Raw genomic sequence first — 24,436 nt, forward strand, 5'->3', positions numbered from 1 at the left:
CACATTAGCAAGTATAAAAGGGTAGTTCAATGTGTCCTGACAAACAAGACTAGATGTATGGGGCAGATGTGCCTCTGTTTCCATGCTGTATGTCTTCAAGACTCCATAAATAAGTAGGCAAAACATCCTTGGATGGTGGATAATGTTGGCAAGTATGAACTTTCTATTTTAGCAATGTGCATAGAAAAGCCTCATACTATTCAAATGGAGAAAGATTGCAGGGCTAGTGATACAAAGGGATATGGGTATCCTGGCACACGAATCAGTGAAAGTTAGTATGTTGGTACAGCAAGTGATTAGGAGAGCAGGAGCAATTATGTCATTTATTGCAACGGGAATGAACTATAAAAAAGTAGAGATGTTGTATATCAAGGGTACAAATTTGGTTCTGCTTATTTGAAATAAAGATACGATTGTTTTAAAACAGTTCAGAGATGGTTCACTCAGCTCATTTCTAAGGTACGATAAAAGGTCAAACAATTTAGCCCCATATCAATTGGAGTTTCAAAGAATGGGAGATGGTCTTACTGAAATGTAAGATGTGGTGAGGTAGATACCTAAAGTACGCTTCCTCTTGTGGCAGAGATTAAAACTAGAAGACATCATTTATGAATAAAAAGATCTTCAATTTAGGATAGAGATGAGGCGATTTTTTTTCTCTGAATGCATTAGAGTGTGGAATCCTATTCCTGAAAGTGGAGAATGTGTCTTTATAATTATTTAAGGTTGAGTTGGATAGATATTTAAGAGCTAAGGAAGTCAAGGGTGATGGCAGGCAGACAAGAAGATGGAGCTGAGATAATTTTATCGAATTGCGGAGAAGGCTGAAGGGCCAAATTGTCTTCTCCAGCTCTTAAATCCCATGTTCCTATAAATATTTAAAAAACAAATGAGCTTCTCTTAAATCTCATGTCCCTATAAATATTTAAAGAACAAATGAACTGACACACTTCAATTACTGAACAATTCAAATTTAACTTATCAAAATAATGACAATACTTTTCAGATTATGGTGGAACTGAGGAAACTGTCAAAAGTACTTTGTCTTTGGTGTGTTCCTGGATGATGCCGTAAATGGTCATTATATCTTGTTTTGACAGAAATGTTGGGCTGAATCTTACCATAAATAATCAGTGTTATTTTGTTGAGTTTCATGGAGTTATCTCTCCACAAGAGTCTTTGCACCACTGTCCCAAATGTGCCTCATTAACCATGTGCCATGCCACTATGAAAATCAGCTTGTCTGATGCTATCCCAATTCTGCCACTTCCCACTGGCAGAAATCCTCACCACTGCAAGATATCTCAGAATCCCTTTTTCCAGATACATCCTTGAATTCCAGCTGGGCATCTAGTCAAGCATTCGCAATGTGGAGCTGTCCTTCACGGTGAACATGGTGGGACAGCAACTACAGACAATAATTCTCAGGGTACACAGGCGGCACATCTAACACTTTCTTGCACAAACAACTGCACATTCCTGTATCTATTACTACTTAAGCACCATGCCACACAATGTAACTGTCCACATCCAAATCCCATTTGACATCCCTCTCAAAGTCACTGCTACTCTTTCACCCAATATTGACATGGCCAACATTATATCATTGCTCACTGTGGAATTATCACATACAGCAGAGCCTTCTAACACTTGAAACAAATCATTTTTATCCCCCAACACTAAAAGCTAACTCAAAACCAAAAAGTACCTGATGCTGTATTTACGACTTGGCACTGCTTACCTTTTCAGCACCAATAATTTTACAGTTAATGAGTGATCACTGCACCCACCTCTCTGTTACTGGAACCAGGTGCCAATGAAGTCCTGTCTGTCTTGTAGCATCTGATGCTGCAGCATTCTATCATTCTTACATAAGGTGATGCTCCTCCTGATCACAGCCTTCATCCTCCTTGGAGGAGGATTGATCCAGTTCTGGCAGCTCATCATCCTCCATCACATTATGCTTTTGACTGATCCAGTTGTGTGAAACACAGCATGCTAGGACTATGTAGCGCACTTTGCCCTGAAAAATTTTGCCCTTGGAATTTATCCTGAGATGTTGGTGCTGGGTGTCTGAAGTAGAGATCTGGAGGAATAAGAAGCACTCTTCATGTTGAAAATTCTTTGCCAGTAGTTTCTTTGTGGTAGATGGGAGAACAGGAAATTGCATATTAATTAGATACAATTTGGTAGTAATGAGGATGATAATGAGTGATAAAAATGCAAATAAGCTTCAAAGTACACAATAGTAAGACTCTTCTTCACCATTCAAAGTTTGAATGGAAAATCACACATTTGCTCTTGATGCTGAAAAGGCCTTCCCTGGCCATCTCATCCAATATTCCCAAATTTCCCTCCACGGTCCATGTCAATCAGGGGCTTGGAGTTGCTGCCCATTGACACCAGTGAAGATAGTTAGAAGATGGACTTCCATCAGCTAAAACTCTCAAATTAACATTTTGGGTGTCAACAGATTTGCCAGTAGGTTAAATACCAGTGAATTGCAGGGAGGCAATGGCCTATTGTTATTATAGCTGGGCTGTTAATCCAGAGACCCGGATAACATTCTGGTGACCCGGATTGGAATCCTGCTGTGGCAGATGTGGAATTTGAATTTGTTAAAATCTGGAATTAAAAATTAAGAATCTAATGAGGATAGTGATTGTTGGAAAAACCAATCTGGTTCACTAACGTCTTTTAGGGAAGGAAACCATCCTTCCCTGGTCTGGCCTACATGTGACTCCAGACCCACAGCAATGTGGTTGACTCTTAACTGCCCTCTGGGCAATTAGGGATGGGTAATAAATGCTGCCGAGCCAGCAACGCCTTCATCCCATGAATGAATACAGAAAAAAAATTGAACAGATCCAGAGTGAATAAAGATCACTAACCATATTGGTAGTCAGGTAAAAGCAATTCCTACAAAAGGGATTTTGTACAAAGCATAAATGTCATCACTGCACAAAAAGTAGCAAAGTCTTGCTGCAAGCTAGTTTGTATTTATTTGATTAATGGTAAGCAGAGGAACATAGGTTCTGAGGTAGATTATAATGTTGTGTGGAGCAATAAAAAAAACATAAAATGGTATCCGTTATACTAAATCAGATGAGAAACCGAGGGGAAAGTTGAAATGGATGAAGAAGATATGGCTTTATGTATATTCCTTAATGTGATATTCTCAACAACATAGAAATAAATAAATGTGACTTTGAATTCACCGGTGATGTACTCTTTTGTTACTAAAGGTACATGAGGAAATGTTTAAGGAAATTATCCTATCAAAAGAGACATTTTTCTCAATATTTATTCTGAACTTCATTGCTGTCCTTGGGGAAACAAATTACCAAGTGAAATAGAGACGGAGTAGTTAGGGGACTCATGGGCCAAGGTTGCTTTGTAGCCTGAAGATAAAGTAGGCCAAGATTAAGATAAGCACCCATATATTTGAAGCCACACTCATGGAAGAAACAATACACGTTGTGAAGGGTATCAAGTCCAACTTAACATAAGGTGGGTGACAAAGCCAAAAACACTAACCTCACAGTGATAATCAATGACTTTACAAAATGGGTATTAGTGAAATTAGAATTAATGGTGTAACAGTGTATTAGTGCTCAACGACTGGGCAAGTTCTCATACCTACATTAGAAGCTGTAGAGAATGGGCCTGATTTAACTCTGTACAAGTGAATGGAATTTACATGAGTTAAAATTGCACATAGCAAAAATACTGAGACCATAATCAAATAATGTTTTGGTAATACTCCTGTGTGTGGCTTCAAATACAATCAACAGAAATTGGCTAAAGCAGGCGCCATAAATTGGTAATGGCAAGGAATGTTTCCTGGGATTCCCCTTCAGGCTAGCCAGTAGTCAGAAAATAGATTGTTTGTGCATAGTCAATAATTTTGCTGTTAATTAGATTAACTCAACTAAACTAATGAAATAAAAACAGATGTTGTTGGAAAAGCTCAGTAGGGGATCCATTAACGTTTCCATCAGCTCTGAGAAAGGATCACTGGACCCAAAACGTTAACTCTGATTTTTCTTCACAAATGCTGCCAGGCCTGCTGAGCTTTTCCAGCAACTTCTGTTTTTGTTGCTGAAATGACTTTTTGATCTTTTACAAATATTGTCCAAGGGCTCACATTCTTTATAGTTCTTTGTGGATTTTGGAAGACAGTGTAAAAGTGAACAAAAAGCCCTATATGATCATAAAATACAAGAGACACATTGCTATTTTAATCGTTCAATCGTTCGTGAAGCAGTATCAAGAGCTGACAATTATTACAACTCATCAGGAAACTTCAGATGATTTGCCAATTGCCAATTTTAACCTTGGGCCAAGACATTGTTTGTGCTTCTGATTGTGATGTGATTTCTTGACATTAGTTGTCAAAGAAGGCTTTGAAGCCTGACATTACTTTCTCTTGTATTTCTGCATGTTTTTTTAAAAAAAATTCTGGTTTTTGTACCTTAGATGGTTGGTTTGGTTTTTGTATCTAGATGGTTGCTTTTTTTAAAATTCAGGTGTTTGTACATGAGATAGCGCTGGTGAGTCGTGATTTTGTACACTTTTCACTGTACTCCTGTACTTGAGTACAGTGAAAATTAACCTAATGCTAATTCGAACTTTTGAAACTGAACCAGAGAAAAGTTAAGAGATAGTGAGAACTGCGGATGCTGGAGCCAGAGATAACACAGTGTGAGCTGAAGGAGCACAGCAGGCCAGTCAGCATCAGAGGAAGCTTTGCAGTGGGGTAATAACTCACTCAGAGATGGTAAGAACTGCTGATGCTGGAGTCAGAGGCTTAACAAATGGAGGGAAAGAGAAGTCAACTGGTGTCCACCTATCACCACCATTCCGCTACACCCCTTCCTCCACTTTATCTGCAGCTCCCTCTACCCCCACAAACAGTCCTGAAGAAGGGTAATAAAGGTAATAACGTTGACTGCTCCTTTCATCCAGATGCTGCCTGGCTTGCAGTGTTCTTCCAGCCTCCCGTTTGTCTACCTTGGATTCCAGCATCTGCAGGTTTTTTTGTCTCTAAAAGTTAACATTTACTATGAATTCCATTTCACCGATTGTCAATCTTGTGCAGAAGGATCCAGCCAAGTTCGAGAAATCCTAAAATTTTTCAAATTTGTAGATGAGTTAAAATAATTTCTGCAATTGTGAATATAATTGTTTTCATTACCGTTCTAGTGTTGCATAAACTGTCTCTCCTGCATACTCCTGGAGGATTACTTCATTCAGAACTGTTGTTCGAAGATACAGTGCTTTTTTTTAGCTTTGAATTATGGCATGGGGATAAATCTGACTGTGACATGCTAATGAGACCAGTATATATCATCTCAGAAAAAAATGCAATGTCACATGTTCTAACTCCCTCTTGCAGCCTTGTGAAAAGAAGAAACCATTGTAGAATGCTTCCGAAACAAAGTTAATGTTTTCCTCATGTCAGGAGACTTTAAGTATTCTTTAGCAGCACAAGATCAAGATTATGTGATGACAGTAAGTGAAAGAGCTATTTGGAAAAATTTCTTCCATGACTGAAAACTTGAAATGACCTGCAGGTCCTAGCCAGACAGAAATGTGCCAGAATTGTTGCTGATGTTTTGTGAGATATCACACTGCATTTGGCCTGGCTGTAAAGCTGAGGAGTTAACCTCTGCTGTGTATAATTCATGGCTGAGCAGATAGTATCGTAGTCAGGCAAAGGATCAATTTAAAAAAACCTATGTATGGGAAAGTAATAAAAACACTTAATGTCTATTTCATATTGAGAGTATATCTTTTTATTGTTCTGTACTTCTTATTATGGACTGAAATGGGAAAATGACTATCATAGAATCCCTCCAGCAAAAGCAAAATCCCTTCAACAAAAGCATCACACCCACACCCACCCTCCTACCTAATCCCCGTAACCCTGCATGTCCCATGGCTTATCCACCTAACCTACACATCCCTGGACACTATGGGCAGTTTAGCATGGTCAATCCACCTAGCCTGCACATCTCTGGACTGGAGACCACAGCTCCTAGAGGAAAGTTACGCAGACATGGGGAGAATGTACAAACTCCAGACAGACAGACACCCGAGGCTAGAATTGAACATGGATCCCTGGCACAGTGAGGCTGCAGTGCTAACCACTGAGCCACCGTGCCATCCTTCCGTTTTTTAAAAAAAAAACAAATGTTGTGGAAGGATTTGCTGCACTTTTCGGAAATAGGTTACTGAAACTCTTTGTAGTGATGTTTACACTGATTCTTTGTTAAAATAATGAGAGGGGCTAGTTACAGGCATCAGGCAGTGTGTACAAAGTGAAATTCAGCCAGCAAAGGGTAGCTGATTGGTTTGTGGAATTGTGACCAGCTGTGGATGACAAATGTTACTTGCCAACAACTATGTGCTTGGCTCTAGGGTAGCTGAAAATCTTGTCAGTGTGAATGATACTTTGGTGTTTCTTACATAGGAACAAGAAATTTTCTCCTGAAGAAAGAAAATAGCTCAGAACAGTTATAAAATATGTTACCTCATTCTAAGGGTCTCAGTAAGAGGATTTGGTTAGAACCATATTTAAAGCTGAGAAAGTCTAAGCTCAGTTGTACAGATAATCAGGAAAAAGGCATCAAACTCTCAAAACTGGGAATTGAAAGAAATAGATGATTCAACCCAACATTCAGTTTGTGACAGCAACTACTAAGATTCATCCCTGAAGTTCTAAACATGATGGATGGCACATATCAAAATCCCTCACATAAATAATGATGGCAAAGACCTGTACTTTACACTGGCACTAAATGATTGCTACTTACTAACAATTTATTGGGTTATACTAACGCCATATTGATGAAGTTTGGCATTTGTTAAGATCAAATACATAAGAAACACCAAAATATCATTCGTTAAAAGTGGAACATATATACGGTTTGAGCAATATCAACTGAGGTGATATCTCTCATTATTGCAAATAAAAAGCTGACATGATACAAAACATAAACCCAACAGCTCAAACATTTCACAACCTGAAAACAGCCAAGACAGCCATGTAAATGACTGGAAGGCACTTTGTAAACAAAAACTGAATCTTACAAATGTTTTTCAATATAGTGCGGTGGCTGGAGCCAGTTAACCAGTGGGGGCACCAAACCGTTTTATGATCTTTGATAACCTTTCATCAAGGCTGTTAAGTCAACCAACAAGATGAGCTCTGATATAAAGTAACAGACCTGAAATCTTTTTCTGATGCAGTGTCTGGGCCCAAACGTCAGCTTTTGTGCTCCTAAGATGTTGCTTGGCCTGCTGTGTTCATCCAGCCCCACACTTTGTTACCTTGGATTCTTCAGCATCTGCAGTTCCCAATATCGCTGACCTGAAATCTGAACTGTTTGTCTTAACACTGATGCCACAAGACCCACTGAGTATTTCCAGCACTTTTTGAATTTATTTCAGATTTCATGATCTGCAGTATATCGCCTACATGATAGTAGGTCAGATGATCTAATTCTTGATGGAAGAGATCAGTTTAAAGAAGGATCGGCAAAATGACTCATTATTACCATAATGGTTCTGCTTTTTATTCAGAAAAACTATTAATGAAAAAGTCAATTGACTCTCAACTAATGACTTTGACATAATATATTACTTTGTGCAGTATTGAATCACCACAATCTCTCCAAATTCTTCCTGCCATAATAATGGAATTTTACCTTGGGAAATAGGCATTACTAAAAATGTTTGCTTGAAGTGCATAAATAAATAAATATAAAACTAGATCACAACCTTATGCTTTCAATGCTTGTATGGATTATGTCAGAAATACATAAATGAAAACTGACTCATTAATAGGTTTGTCAGAAAAACTCGTTTCTATAGAAAGCAATAACGTTGTTCTTCTTTCGGATAAATGTTTACACTTCATTAGGAACGAGATCCGTCACAATGATAGAAAATATATGCAAGTGAAACTGTCTCTACCCAAAGTTTAACGATAAATTCAAATACTTGATCATATTTTTTAACAATAGAATTATGATTTAAATCCATGATGAATCCATGCTGTATGTCCAATGCCACCAAAACAAAGTTTATGTCTGAGAAGGTGATGTGAAATGAAATCATTGAAAAGCCCATCTGTCTTTCCTTGTTTCTCCTTCAATATCTATGATGGCACCCATTTTTTATCAGTATTGTATAGGAAAGATTGTTTTCCACTTTTCTTCGGTGCATAGGAGGCTGTGGAAAGCAGAACAGATAAACATCACTACCTCACAGCATTTTGGGAGATGTTTTAACCAGTATTTAAATTAAGAGTTGTTGATAATCATTCTAGCTCAGCAGATACCAGACAGAATGAATTAGAAAATAAAGTTGCTGCAAATATTATAATTGAGGTACTGAAGTTCCATTGAAGGGAACTGGGCCCAGACTGACTTCTGTATTTACATTTTTCATGGGTTGCTCATTCTGGATTTCAGGGAAAAGGAGGGAGAAACTAGGAGGACCTGCTTCTCCACTTTTTAATCTCCTCTCCTTCTTAAAAGTAATAACAATCCTTGGCTCTTTGTGTTATACTATTCCTTTAGCAGAATGTGTTAGTAATTAATTTGCATAAATTGGAAAATTTTGTTTACAAATTAAATTATGCAAAATTCCCATTTGCTTTCTGCTTAGAGTTAGCTAATTATATGGTACAAGCTATTATGGGTTTAGCGAGCATTTTGATCCAATGGAGCTGTGATGACCTGATTCTTCAACCCCATTGAGTTAGTTTTACTGATAATGAGCACAATTTACAGTTTTAGTCTATACCTTTTACATCTTATCTCAACACAAGGAGGTCTTGTGGCACGTATAGGTAGTGTCCCTGCCTCTGAGCCAATAATCTTGCGTTTGAGTCTCACTTTACAAGTCAATGGCCATCAAAAGTGTATGTTATTAACTATTAATATCATTATTATAAGGATATTAAATCCTTACAATAAGCTTATAGTCGGCAGTAAGAGTGTGAGAATTTCCTGGCCATGTTTGAAGCTATAGTGACAGGCTGGCAACCATTTCCAGGTAAAAATGGCAATTGTAAAAGGCATGTGCTCTGTCTTGCATCACTAGATATGAAAAAACCTCTGTCAAGATGAATGGCAAGGTCTCAACAAGTTCCTACAATGAAATCTGAGGATTAGTCTCAGGATAGCTTCTGTATCTGGATACTGATCACAACATTGACAAACTCTCTGGGAGATTTGGATTAAATAGCTGTCTAGTTTAGCATGGTATAGCACAATGATGTGTACTTTGTACTTTAATAATGCCTTGCAATAAGACAACTTACTAATACAATGACCAAGAACTGGGGCACGCTGTTGTCCATGTGGATGAGGAAGTGTTGTGATTAGATAATGGCTGAAGTTAAAAGTGAGAGTGGAATCCAAGTGACAAGCTGGGTCAGCTCATTTCTGAATTCCTTGACCATTCCTTGACGTATGGCCGGCTCATGACTGTTCCGGCTCATTCCCTTCCTCAACGTATTCGCAAACTGGGGGTAAAAATCGTGAACACTCCATTGTTTCTGTTATTGCTGTTAACTTGCTCCATCTGCACAGATTAAATTCCTCTCGCTCTCTGGGTCTGATTTTTCTCTCTGTCTATCCAGTATTTTCCCTTTTTGCTGTCCTCTTTTGCTCTTTGCCATTTTAGAGTCACTGATTTAATCCTGGCTGAATTACCCAGCATTGCGTATTTAATGAGAGTTGACCCAGTATGAATCTGTAAGGTCAGCTTATTTTTGTATTTGGAAGGTTTTCTCCGTGCACACTGGAAGACTGCAGATTTAATGTGAAAGCATCAACTCAACATCCAATATGCTTTAAGAGTTGTAAGTGAAAATAAAAGTAAAGAAATTGGCCACACAGCATTGTAGAATTATAGTTATACAGTAGAGAAATAGACCCTTCGGTCCAACCAGTCCATGCTGAACATCATCCCAAACTAAACTAGTCCCACCTACCTGCTCCTGGCCCATATCCCTCAATCTTACTTATTTATGTACATTCCAAGGTGTCTTTTAAACATTGTAATTGTACCCATCTTCACCACTTCCTTAGGAAGCTCATTCCGCACACGAACCACCCTCTGTGTAAAAAAATTGCCCCTCACCTGTTTTTTAAATCTTTCACCTGCCACACTTAAAATGTGCTTCCTAGGCTTGAAATCCACATTCTAGGGAAAAGACACCTATCATTAACCCTGTCTATACCCTTCATGATTTTATAAACTTCTATAAGGTTACCTTTCAATCTCCTATCGCTGCAGCGAAAAAAATCCCAGCCTATCTTTATAACTTAAACCATCCATACCCAGCAACATGCTGGTAAATCTCTTTTGAGCCCTCTCCAGCTCAACAATATCCCTCCTATAACTGAGTGACCTGATGAGGGAAGTCACTAAGTATTGAGGCTAAACTCTTTCAGCCTTTTGCTGGAAGTAGTTTCTGTATATTTGGCAGTCATTCCAAACACTGAATGGTGGAAAAGAACTGCTGGATAAAAGTCAATTGAAGGAAAATCAAACTTGGAGAAATGAGAATACTTTTGTCATGTGGTTTTATCCCCACACTTAAGGGCTTGGGTTCAAAGCAGGCTGGTCAAAGAGAAGGCAAGGTCAACTGTTGTCATTAAGTCCAGGCCTCATCGGAACTTTGTTTAATATATTTTCACACTAACTACTACCACTCATAGTAATTGGAGATGTATCAGGCTCTAATCTTACTGATACACTATTAACAGACTTTTATCTACATATGATGCTCTCTGTCAAACTAACCCAATCGCCTCTTGCCTATCTATTGATCTCTTATATATCCAACAAACTCTGCCCATGTGGTGCCATTTCTACCTAGTAGGGAGCATCTCCAAGATATCATTACAGGTTTTCTCCAGGGTCCTAAAGCCTTTACACATTGAAAAGCAGCTGTTATGTAAGTGGTAAAGTGGAACCATTCCCCATCTATTTTTGTTGGTTGGTGAGCTGGATATAATGTAACACATGAGAAAAAAGCACAAATGAATACAAAATGATTGCCAATCAGTGTCATGGACCAAGAACGCATGTCCCAAAATACTGTCTATCAATTTGACCCATAAATCCGACTTATCCGTCTCCGTCTCTCATATGAACATTCTGCTGCCTCTACTACAGCACAGTGCATACATAACCTGCAACTTGTGATGGAAAAGCTTGAAACAGTGGCATATTCTAAGGGCTTTACTCAGCAAATCATTGCATCATAACTCAGCTGCAAGGTTACTTAAGGACAGGATGAGCCACAAGCTTGAGGAAATAAAAGTGGTTCTCTTTCTATTGCCAATATCCTGCATGTTAATAGAACCCAAATTCACCCCCGAAATAGCTGCAATACCACTTTCAGCTGATTGTAAGCCTTGCCTCATTTATATTACCACTGCAGACAATAGAAAGGAATACTGAACTGGGAACAAGCTGCTAATCCATACCACTCATTCCATACAACTATGCCCCACCTTCAACCACCTCTCCGACCTCCACTCGCCAAATTTACCTATAAAAGGTAGCAAACTTAAATGTTCACCCAAATTCAAAATACAGTACAGGAAGTTTTAAACTAGAACCACATACTTGTCTCTAAATAGCTGGCTTGCATTTGCTAAAACCTGGCAACATATCAGGGAAATGTCAGGGTATGTCTATCTTAACCTTAAAGGGAATGTTATTATTTGCATATTGTCTGGTGTTTGTAAATTGATTTGTGAACAGTTGCAACATATTGTGAAACAGCTGAATTGAAATATCAAGCAGATTTTGGATATTTTGCAGTTAAAGTGGAACAATATGTTCGTGTTCCAAAAATCTCTGCAGCTGTTGTGTTGAACAACAGTTCCAAACACTAGTAAAGTATCTTGACTTTTCCCTTCCTTAGTCCTTCATGCAGACTTCAAAGCATTACAAATGTTCATGCCAATGTTCATACAGTCATAGAAATATACATCACAGAAACAGACCCTGTGTCCAACTCATCCATGTTGACCAGAGGTCCTAGATAAATCTAGTGCCATTTGCCAGAATTTGGCGCATATCCCTCTAAACACTTTCTATTCATATACCCATCCAGATGCCTTTTAAATGTTGTAATCACAACCAGTCTCCACCACTTCCCCTGGCAGCTCATTCCACACATGCACCACCTTCTGCATGAAAACGTTTCCCCATAGGTTCCTTTTAAATCTTTCCCCTCTCACCTTAAACCTATGCCCTCTTGTTTTGGACGTCCCCATCCCGGCGGAAAAAGACCTTGTCTGTTTACCCTATCCATGCCCTCATGATTTTATAAATCTTTATAAGTTCACCCCTCAGCCTTCGACATTCAGAGAAAATAGCCCTAGTCTATTCAACCTATTCCTTTAGCTCAAATCCTCCAACCCTTGCAATATCTTTGTACATCTTTTCTCAATCCTTTCAAGGTTCACAACATCCTTCCTATAGCAGGGAGACTAGAATTGCACACAGTATCTAATAGTGGCCTAACCAATGTTCCTGTAAAGCTGCAACATGACCTCCCCACTCCAATACTCAAATCACTGTCCAATAAAGGCAAGCATACCAAATGTTTTCTTCACTATCTTATTGATTTGCACCTCCATTTTCAAGGAAGCATGAACTTGCAACGCAAGGTCCCTTTGTTTCGTAACACTCCCCAGGACCTTACCATTTGGTCTATAAGTCCTTCCCTGATTTGCATTTCTAAAATGCAACAACTCACATTTATCTAACTTTATCCATCTGCCACTCCTTGGCCCATTCGCTCAGCTGATTAAGATCCCATTGTTTTCTGAGGTAGCTTCTTTTTAAATTCCTTCATGGGATGAGGGTGTCATTGACTAGGCAGTATATATTGCCCATTCCTAATTTCCCAGAGGGCAGTCAAGAGTCAACCACATTGCTGTGGGTCTGGAGTCACATGTAGACCAGCCCAGGTAAAGATGGCAGTTTCCTTCCCTAAATGACATTAGTGAACCAGCTGGGTTTTTCCAACAATCAGCAATGGCTACATGGTCATCATTAGACTCTTAATTCCAGATATTTATTGAATTCAAATTTCATCATCTGCCATGGCGGGAATTTGAACATTAGCTGGGTCTCTGGATTAACAGTCAAGCGATAATACCACTACACCATCGCCACCCCTGTCCTCACTTATCACCTTCTTCGTCATTCACTACATCTTCATTTTTGGTGCCATCTGCAAACTTACTAACAATACCTCCTACGGTCACGTCCTAATTAAAAATCACATGACACCAGGTTATAGTCCAATAGGCTTATTTGAAGACGCAAGCTTTTGGAGTCTCGCTCTTCTTCAATGTCAGTGAGAGAGGTGGCATCAGACACAGAATTTACAAGCAAACGATAGAAGGGCCATACAACTAACACCAATGTATTGAACAAATCTAAGATGGCTGTTAAACCTTTAATCAGTTCGAAAGGATTAGTATGCATATCAATGAATTTCTTCCAAGTCACTGTCCCAAGATACCTAAAGGTTTTATCAATATACCAGCAGTGACATCTCAGGTCAGACAATGCATCTGGCTGTATATTGATGTGGAGTCAGACTGGTTTTATTTCCAAAGTAGGAATTTACAAAATGCCACATTGACTGTCTACAAGTTCTGTGCTTTTGAATAAAATAAAATGTATCTGCAATTGCAAATCTGCATATGCAAATTCACCCCATTGTGTGTGTGTGTGTGTGTTTGTGTGAGAGAGTGTATGTATGTGTGTGTGTGAGAGAGTGTATGTAAGTGTGTGTGTGAGTGTGTGTATGTGTGTGTGAGGGTGTACAATGTGGTGGGGTCACCTGTAGTGTGGCATGAACCCAAGATCCCGGTTGAGGCTGCCCTCATGGCTACCGATCCTGGCCATCAGCCTCTACATGGCGATTTTGCATTGTTGTGTGTCCCAAAGACAGCCTTGGAGGACGTTTACCTGAAGATCCAAGGCTAACTGTCCTTGACCGTTGAAGTGTTCCCCCACTGGGAGGGAACATCCCTGTCTGGCAACTGTTGCGCGGTGTCCATTCATCCATTGTTATAGTGTCTGTATGGTTCAGCCAAGATACCATGCCTCGGGGCATCTTTGCCTGCAGCATTTGAGACAGACAACATTGGCTGACTCACATGAGTATCTGCTGCATACATGGTGGGTGGTGTTCGCACATGTGGTGGTATTGTCCATGTTGAGGACCTAACATATCATGCAGAGGTTGCCATGACAGGGTTATATGATGTTGTGGTCAATATTGTCCAGAAGGCTGGGTAGTTTGCTGCAAACAACAGCCTGTTTAAGGTTTGGCAGTTGTTTGAAGGTGAGAAATGGAGGCGTGGGGAGGGCCTTGGCGAGGTGCTCATTGTCACCGATCATGTGTTGAAGGCTGTGATAAAGAGGGCGTAGTTTCTCCAATCCTGGGAAATACTGGTCAATGAAGGTTGTCCTATTGGTCATGTCCCTTGTCTGTCATCTGAGGAGGTCATTACAGTTTTCACTGCGGCACATCAGGACTGGCGATCGATGAGTTGAGCATTGTATCCCGTTCTTATGAAGGCATCCTTCAGCACTTTCAGCTGTCTGTTGTGTTCCTCCTCAGCTGAACAGATCCGGTGTATGTGTAGGGCTTGTACATAGGGGTAGTTTTTAAAATATGTTTAGGGTGAAAGCTAGAGAAGTGCAGCACCAGAAGAAGGAGCAAGACTCTGAAAGCGTATCTTCAAATAAAACTGTCAGAATATAATCTGGTGTCGTGTGATTTTTAACAATGTCCACCTCAGTCCAAAACTGGCACCTCCGCATCATCATATCCAAATCATTTGTCCCATTATACACTGTGGTATTCTTCTTCGCTGCACGTTACACCTTCAAATTTGGTATCATCTGCAAACTTACTGTCCATACCTCCTTTGTTCACATCCAAATCATTCATATAAATGATGAAAAGCAGTGATCCCAGCACTGACCCTTGTGGCACACTGTTGGTCACAGCCCCCAGTCTGAAAAGAAACCTTCTGCAAAGCTCCACCACCCTCTGTCTTTGAGCCAGTTCTGTATCCAAATAGCTGGTTCTCCCTGTATTCCATGTGATCTAACCCTGCTAACCAGTCTACCATGAGGAACCTTGTCGAATGCCTTACAGAAGTCCAACTAGATCACATCTACCGCTTTGCCTTCATCAATCCTCTTTGCTACTTCTTCAAAAAATTCAATCATGTTAGTGAAACATGACTTCCTATGCACAAAACCATGCTGACTATCCCTAATCAGTCCTTGACTTACCAACAGGGTTCCCTCCAACAACTTGACCACCACCGATGTTGGGTTCACCGGTCTATAGTTCCCTGGCTTTTGCTTATCACCTTTCTTAAGCAATGGCATCATGTTAACCAACCTCCAGTCTTCCAACACCTCAGCATGTGGCCCAGCAATCACTTCTTTAGCGTCCCACAGAGTTCTAGGGTACATCTGATAAGATCCTGGGGATTTGTCCACTTTTATGCATTTTAAGATGTCCAGCACCTCCTTCTCTGTAAGATGCGTGTTTTCCAAGCATTACCTGTTTCCCAAGATTCTACATCTTCCATATCCTTCTCCATAGTACAGACTGATGCAAAATGCTCGCTTAGTATCTTCCCTATCTCCTGCGATTCCACATACAGGCGGCCCTGCTGATATCTAGGGAGCCCTATTCTCTCCCTAGTTACTTTTTTGTTCTTAATGTATTTGTAAATTTCCGTTGGATTCTCTGTAATCCTTTTAGCCAAGGCTATCTCATGTTCCCTTTTCGCCCTCCTAATTTCCCACTTAAGTATACTCCCACTGCCTTTATAGTGCAAGGATTCACTCGGTCTCTGCTGCCTACACTTAAAATAAGCTTCCTTCTTTTTCTTGACCAATACCTCAATTTCTCTAGTCATCCAGCATTCCCTACACCTAGCAGCCTAGCCCTTCACCCTAACAGGAACACACTGTCTCTGGATTCTCGTTATTTCATTTTTGAAGGCTTCCCATTTTCCAGCTGTCCATTTACCTCTAAACATCCACCCCCAGTCAATTTTTGAAAGTTCTTGCCTAATATCTTATTTCCCAACAGTAGGTCAAGATTTGTTCCTTATCAAGGTGGTACATCTACATACTGAATCAGAAAATCTTCTTGTACTCACCTAAATTCCTCTCCATCCAAACCTTTAACATTATGGCAGTCTCAGACTATATGTGGAAAGTTAAAATCCCCTACCATTACCGCTCTATCATTTTCATAGATAACTGCGATCTCCTTAAAAAAAATCTGCTTCTCAATTTTCCATTGATTATTGAGGGGCGTCTATAGAACAATCCAAATAAGGCGGTCATGCCTTTCTTATTTCTCAGTTCTATGCAAATAACTTCCCTGGGCATACAGCCGTAATGTTATTCTTAATCAAATACTCCCTCTCCTTTCCTAACCCGCTTTCCATCCTTCTGTTAGCACCCTAGAACATTATGCCGCCGGTCCTGTGCATCCATGAGCCATATATCTGTAATTACAAGGATAGCCCAGTCCCATATTCCCAACCATGCCCTGAGATCATCTGCCTTAGCTGTCAGGCCTCTTGCATTGAAATAAATGCTGTTTAATTTATCAGTCCTACCTCATTCTCTACTTTGCTCCTGTCTGCCCTGACTGTTTGATTTGCTCCTTTCCCCTACTGTACCAGTCTCAGACAGATCTCTTTCCTGCCAGGTTCCCACACCCTCCATTACTAGTTTAAATCCTCCCGAGTAGTTCTCACAAATCTCCCCACCAGTATATTACTTCCCTTCCAATTCAGTTGCAATCTGCCCTCCTTATACAGGTCATTTCTACGCCAGAAGAGATTTCAATGATCTAAAGTGTGAATCCTTCCCCCCTGCACCAGCTCCTCAGCCATGCATTCAAATGCTCTATCGTCCTATTCCTACCCACGCCAGCTTGTGGCACTAGGAGTAATCCAGATATTATCACTCTTGAGGACCTACTTTTTAAATTCCTGCCTAACTTCCTATATTCTTTCCTCAGAATCTCATCCTTTTCTCTTCCTATGTAAGGATGTGGAGATGCCAGTGTTGGACTGGGGTGGTCAAGGTCAAAATTCACATGAGACCAGGTTATAGTCCAACAGGTTTATCTGAAGACACTGACAGCTGAAGGAGAGAGAGTCCGCAAGCCTAGGTCTTCAAATCAAGTTACTGGACTATAACCTAGTGTTGTTTGGTTTTTGACCTCTTCCTATGTCATTAGTTCCACTGTGTACAACAGCCTCCTGCTGGCCCCTCTCCTCTTTGAGAACATTCTGCACCTTTGCGGAGATATCCTTGATCCTAGTACCTGCAAGACAACACACCATTCTGATTTTTTGCTGTCGGCTGCAGAATCATCTATCTGTGCCTCTGACTATTGCAACTGATCGCTTAGAACCTGACGTATACCTCGTCACATTAGAGCCAGTCTTGGTACCAGAAACCAGGCTGTATGTGCTATATTCTGCTGAGAGTCCATCACTCCCTACATTTTCCAAAATATCATACTCGCTTGAGACAGGGATAGTCACAGGAGACTCCTGCATGACCTGCCAACCTCTCCTTTTCCTGGTGGTAACCCATCTACCTGACTGTATCTTTGGTTTATCTCCCTTACTACAAGTGCCATCCATCACTCTGTCTAGCTCCCATAAATTCCTCATTGCCTCTAACTGCTGCTCCAACTGATCCACGTGATCTGGTAGGATTCACATACAAACACACTTCCCGCAGACATAATCATGAGTGGCATGGAAACTCTCCCTAATCTTCCACATCTGACAGGAAGAATACATTACTCTAGTAAAGGTCATTTTTGCATCTTAATTATCGACAGACCCAGAAAATAGCACAGTCTTCCTACTCTAGAAAACATTGATTCAGGTTGACTTCCTATCTATATTTCATTTGTTGAAGTTTAGTCAAGAGACAGAACTCCATGAAACATATAATTAAAAAAGAACCCACTCTACTTTCCTGCTCCTCTGATGCTGCCTGGCCTGCTGTGTTCCTCCAGCTCCACACTGTGTCATCTCACACTCTACCCCACTGTTATAGCTTTATAAAATAATCAGTAAGGTTACACCTTAAAAAGCCACATAGGTTTCTCTAAGGTCAGCTGTGAATTTTGCTGTTTGTTCATTTTTCTTGGATAAATTCTGACGTCCAGAGATAATTGAAATCAAACAGCAGAGGCAGAGGCTGTGCAGATTCAGTGCTGGACCACACAGCACTGTAGGTTTGTTTCTCTGAATCCATTCCCATGTGGTCACTAACACTTTCCTCCTCTTGGCGTTTACTTGAGTTTCACAGGTTTCAAAACTTACTCAGCAAAAGGCTGCTTCGACCATCCTTTCTAAACATATGACCTTTATCATCTTGGAGAGCATGGACAGCAAATGCATTGAATCACCATCATCTGCAAGTTCACTCCAAGTCTCAAACAATCCTGTCCTGGAACTATAACACCACTGCTACTGAGTTAAAATCCTGGAACTCCCTACATAACATCACTGTGCATGACCATACACCCCAAGGATGCATTTGTTGAAGCTCACTATCACCTTCCCCTGGGCAATTAGGGGTGAGCAATAAACACTGGCCTTAGCGATACCCACATCTCACGAACAGATTATGACAATGGTTCGTCTGTGGTTTTGCAAAGACACAAAACTGCTTCATAATCATTGCTGCATTTGTACTGCACTTCCTGGGGATCAATAAACAACAACTGTCAAAACCTCAGGCAGCACAGTCATCGTGATTTGTCATTTGTCTTACTGGCATTTAAAATATACATTGACAATAATTTCTGGTGAGTCAGCAGCAGGTTTTCAGAGGCAACTGGAGAGAACCATAATTTGCTTGGGACTGTGTAGAGTAGGTATACCATTACATAGCTCAAATGAGACACCTTACACCAGACAGCGGTGAGGACTGCAGTGTTTCTCTGCCCATCCAAGACAAAACTGTCTGTGCAATCCCCTCTGAATTATAATACAATCTTTCTTTTAGAGGTCAGGCAGCTCCACTCACCTGTCTCCATCCCTGCACCCCCTGTGGTATCCAATTATAATATTACAGAATGGTAAAAACACAAAGGAGACCATTCAGCCCACCACATCCATGCCAGCCATTCATTAGATTAGTTCAACCTGTCCCAGTCGCCCTCCATTTTTCCCAAGATCCTGTCATTACATTTTAATCTTTAGGAATTTATTCAGCTCCCTTTTTAAAGTGACAGCCGAACATGTCACCAACAACACCACCACCCACCCATCCACCCCAACCCTGCCCTACTCCCAGTGCATTTCTCATGTCAACTTTGATTCTTATGCAAAACACCTCCAATCCATACAGTCTGGGTCTCAACAGCTCCACCAAACGGGGCAGTTTCTCACTCACTGCACTGCTGATTATCTCTACAAAATCTCCTCTCAAACTTCTTTGCTCCCATATGGAAGCTGGTATGCATCACCTGACTCAGTGTACTGGCCATTAGTCATTACTGAGTTCTGCTTGATTCAGACGTATGAAATATTTATAGTCAGGCTGCCCTTTTTACCACTGCCCCTTTAGGGTAGGCTTGGGTCAGTCTTTTATTGAACTGGCCAAATTCCTAGAATCAGCAAGACACGGTGTAAACAGATGCCCAGAGTGTTATGACAATGGGCTGATATATTTAACTTATGTCACCTGATTTTAATATCTGAGGCCTTCATGGAAAAAAAGAGAGTTTTAAAGTGGACAAATATTGATCTTAATTGGTTGTTGTGACCACAGATTGAGGCATGTTGAGACGACCAGTACAGAATACAATAAATTGGCTGCAATGTAATTAACATTTCATCCAAGGACAGTGAAACAAGGCAGCTTAGGCCATATCAAGAAATTCACATCTCCTGGTTAATTCACACTTCCACAATGAGTTCACTTACTGGGAGATGAGGATTGCCAAAACAGTTTTGGATTCAAAAGACAATGGAGTTAGATTTTGGGAATTAACAAATGAACAATATTTTGGTAGTTTGCTTGACCGAGCAGAGAGGGAAGAAGAATGTGGAATCATAAAATCAAAACTTAGAGATGGATCTCTGTCTCAATGTATGAAATGTGTGTCCAGGCAATGTGGGAAAACAACCTTTCACTGAGAACTTCAGAATTCTATAAATTTCAGTACTGATGAAGAAGCAAGGGAACAGCTAAACAGTTGTGGACTCAGTTTTCACTCTCTCTTCTCAAAGGCTCTAAGAACTTAAAGTAGTTTCAGCTTTTAGCTTCCATTCTGCACCAGTTATTTCTTGTTTTAAACTTATTACCTGTGTTTGTATGTGCATATTTGAGGTCACATTTACATTATTTCTCTCAAAGTTAGTACGCAATTAAATTCCTCTTCTTTTTCTCAAGAAAACCTCTGTACTTGGCTCTGTCATTTTCTGGCAAACTATGTTTGAATTGAAGTGTGGTAGCAGTGTGCCAAAAAGAAAGTAAAAATATTTGCTATGACCGATTGTGAGATGGCAAAACAGGGAGAGGATGATTCTCCTCTCTTATCTAATTGCAACTGGGTAGCAGTTTCTGACATCATTTGTATATTCTTGTGTGCATTGCAAGCCTTCAAAACCAAAGGCAATCATCTATTTTTACTATTATAATATTATGCTGCTTCCATTCCCAATGTCTAACCATCTGAATGTCCTACCTGGCCCTGGAGCATCTTTGTTTCGAACATTCCCAGTCCATCGGCTCGTGTTAGATACAAACACAGCATTGGACATATAGTGCTTCGGTGGATCGTGAAAGTCAACAATGTCATAATAACCTGGACCAGGAGGAGTCGGGTTTTTGCGTACTGGGAAGGGAGGAGCGGAAATACACAAATAATGTTTCTTCCTAGAAAAGATGAATTACAACAGAACAAATGAGATGTAATGAACATTTTGTTAAAATACAATAAATCTATGTCACAATATCAGCAAATCAGGCCTAATGTACTGAACACAAGTCATTTTATGTCTAAGCTATCCATTCAGCCTCAGTTGTGAAAATATTGGAACACCTTCTGCTCAGTCAATCAGATTTGCCAATCAATCTGCTGTAGTATAAATTGTGATCACTTGAATTTTGCATTCTTGTATTTGTCCTGATAGTGCAAAATGAAAAACGCTGGCAACATGCCTCTCTTTTTCGGATCATATACAGCCAAACCTTGAAATGTTCTCCAGACAATAAATCATAATTTGCAAAAGCACAACATAATGTCACATGTTACTCATATTGTTAGTTGTTAGTTGGTCATCAAACTACTTTGATCCTCCACTCCACTGAGCTCCCGTTCTGAACCAACGTGTTTTACGAAATTGTCAACCGGAGCCCCAAAACTTGAAAATCCACTTGTGCCGTGATTTGTTTTGCTGGTAGCATGATGCTTAAGCTGTATACCCACCATTTCACGATGTTTCAAACATGTTTTATTAAGTGCCAAGCCTTTCCTTTCACCTTGCATTGTCACACAAAGACCATTTTAGCTAGACCAGTCTAGACTTGGCGTATGGCTGGATGCCAAATTGTCAATCTGTGCATCTTTTTTACTTTTATTTGAAATAATAACAAACCACTAAATGCATTTCCCAAAAATGATGGGGCATATTGAAAAGTAGAAGGCCCTGTGACATAGTGAGCAGCATCCTTGCCTTGAATCAGAAACTGAGTCTAGGTCACACTCTAGGATGTGACTAGTAAGGAAGCTATCTCTTCAATGAAGCCAAACAGGTTGCTTGACAAACTTTAAATCCTCAGAGCACACAAAATAGCAGTCAAAAAGAGCAGGAGAGATTCCTTGTTATCCTGATGGAAAGAAAATTGGAGCCTCTAGTGTCAATTTCCATAGCTCCAAAGTATGATATGGGAGTAAAAATACATATGGCCACAGCAATTCTCAAAGGGTTGGTTGGGTCAGTTGGTGTGGCCTAGATCTCATTCTGGCTGGAGTGGATTCAGCGTTTAGCTCCTTGCCTTAGCTGTGGTGGAGTTTGTAGTGCTGGGAATATAGGGAGTTCTCGGCATCTCTTCTGTAACTGCCTGTGTCAGACAGAAACTCAATTCTCAAAAGCTGTTCACAGATTGCTCAGATGAGAATCATCACAGGCTTAACTGAAAACTCTGCATAAAGTTGTTGTTCAAAGCCAGATGTTTGTACTTTTAACACTTGCCATTCCAAACTGAAGAATCATGCTATCATATTACATTTTGGGTTACCTCAAGTTTGCAGCATAAACTCATCCACTGTCTTCTAGACAAGATCATTTGTTTTTAGCTGTCACAGCTATTAGTTTGATTGCCTCTTATGCTTTCAGATTTTTGGTAAGATAGGAAGTGGTGTGCACATCTCCAGGAAAGCCAGGATTAGTTAGTTTCTAATGTGAGGCTGGATGAACACAGCAGGCCAAGCAGCATCTCAGGAGCACAAAAGCTGATGTTTCGGGCCTAGACCCTTCATCAGAACTCTCTGACGAAGGGTCTAGGCCCGAAACGTCAGCTTTTGTGCTCCTGAGATGCTGCTTGGCCTGCTGTGTTCATCCAGCCTCACATTTTATTATCTTGGAATCTCCAGCATCTGCAGTTCCCATTATCTCTCATTAGCTAGTTTCTGTTTACCATTGGAAATGTTCGCTGAATTTCAAAGGTCTCCATTGATTTTTCTTGAGTTATATACAGCCTGTTTCTAATCCCAGTTGAATCTAGAAAGAAGGTCATGCGGCATCTGAAAACCATTCTAGAGGACTCCTTGGGCTACAAGCTTATTTCTTTTTGACTAAGTTTGTGTTGTGTGAGTTTCTTGAAAGGATTTTTGCCACATGACAGAGCAAATGCTCTTGTCCTAAATTACTAAACCCAACTCATTAGCTACCTACACTATCCCTGTGGCTCTGTCATGTTCGACTCCAATCCATCTTATACCAAGGCATTCCTTGGAAAATTTGCCACTTGGTGGATGTTCCAGAATTCACTGCCATCCCATGGACTTGCACCTTTTTTAAAACCTGGACAAGCACTGTCTGTCTAGTGCTACACTGCACGGTTTGTGAGTTTTACCCCAGATATGGCAGATGAGGGATATTTGGCACCCCTTCTTGTGAGTGGGGATCTGGAGTTCAACTGGGATTAGAAACAGGCTATACATAACCCAAGAAGAATCATTAAAGACCTTTGAAATTCAATTAATATTTCCAATGATAAACGAAAACTACTTAATCATGGCTTTTCTGGAGATGAGCATGGAGTCCCTGGTGACTGGAGTGATGCAGATGCAGGCTTTTCTCCTCAACCAGGATCAATAATGGAGGCCAGACTCAAGGCAAAGCCATCCTAGTGTGAAGTTGCCACCAGGCTAAAGAAGTTTCAGCCACCTGGTCATATGCCCAGCACTGTAGGCATTGGGTCAATGTACATCTCCGCTCTGCAAGCATAGATGTCCACTTCTTGCTCTGATACCTCATACTCACTTGATCTCTGCTACTACACCCACTGTCCACCAAGGATCATGCTCTGCCAACCTCAGTGGCAATCTTGTAAAGCTTCCTACTTTTGTGTCTATGTTAAACCACAAGGCAAGACAGAAGTAACATGAGCCAAGTAACTCTGGCTGAGGGGTCAAGTGCAAAGAGGCATTGCATGGCGATGTAAGGCAGGGGTGCCATGAGCATCCAGGTAGGCACAAAGTCAGTGAGGGCAATGACAGTGAAAGAAGAATCCAGAGACTCCTCCCACCCACCCTCCTGCAAAAATTCCATTCCCTATTCCCAATTCCTCCGCCTCCGCCTCCCATGATGAGGCATTCCACTCCCGCACATCCCAGATGTCCAAGTTCTTCAAGAACTGCAACTTTGCCCCCACAGTGGTCGAGAACGCCCTTGACCGTGTCTCCCGCATTTCCCGCAATACGTCCCTCACACCCCATCCCCGCCACAACCGCCCAAAGAGGATCCCCCTCGTTCTCACACACCACCCCACCAACCTCCGGATACAATGCATCATCCTCCGACACTTCCGCCATCTACAATCCGACCCCACCACCCAAGACATTTTTCCATCCCCATCCCTGTCTGCTTTCCGGAGAGACCACTCTCTCCGTGACTCCCTTGTTCGCTTCACACTGCCCTCCAACCCCACCACACCCGGTACCTTCCCCTGCAACCGCAGGAAATGCTACACTTGCCCCCACACCTCCTCCCTCACCCCTATCCCAGGCCCCAAGATGACTTTCCACATTAAGCAGAGGTTCACCTGCACATCTGCCAATGTGGTATACTGC

At 40.8% G+C, this 24,436-nt stretch overlaps 1 protein-coding gene across 2 annotated transcripts in view; it reads right to left on the reverse strand.

The window, feature by feature from the left end:
* Positions 1–5,882: 5,882 nt before the first annotated feature.
* The window catches only part of stpg1 (sperm-tail PG-rich repeat containing 1), a 61,130-nt gene continuing 42,576 nt past the window's right edge, over positions 5,883–24,436 (reverse strand). For both annotated transcript variants that reach the window (XM_048558229.2, XM_048558228.2), the window contains 2 exons: positions 20,825–21,015; positions 5,883–8,238 (listed from right to left, as the gene is read on the reverse strand). In XM_048558229.2, coding sequence (XP_048414186.1) covers positions 8,165–8,238; positions 20,825–21,015 — 265 coding nt within the window. In that variant the 3' untranslated portion in view covers positions 5,883–8,164. The remainder of the gene's footprint in view (positions 8,239–20,824; positions 21,016–24,436) is intronic.

Source organism: Stegostoma tigrinum, chromosome 24 (assembly GCF_030684315.1).
Source record: "Stegostoma tigrinum isolate sSteTig4 chromosome 24, sSteTig4.hap1, whole genome shotgun sequence".
NCBI lineage: Eukaryota > Metazoa > Chordata > Chondrichthyes > Orectolobiformes > Stegostomatidae > Stegostoma > Stegostoma tigrinum.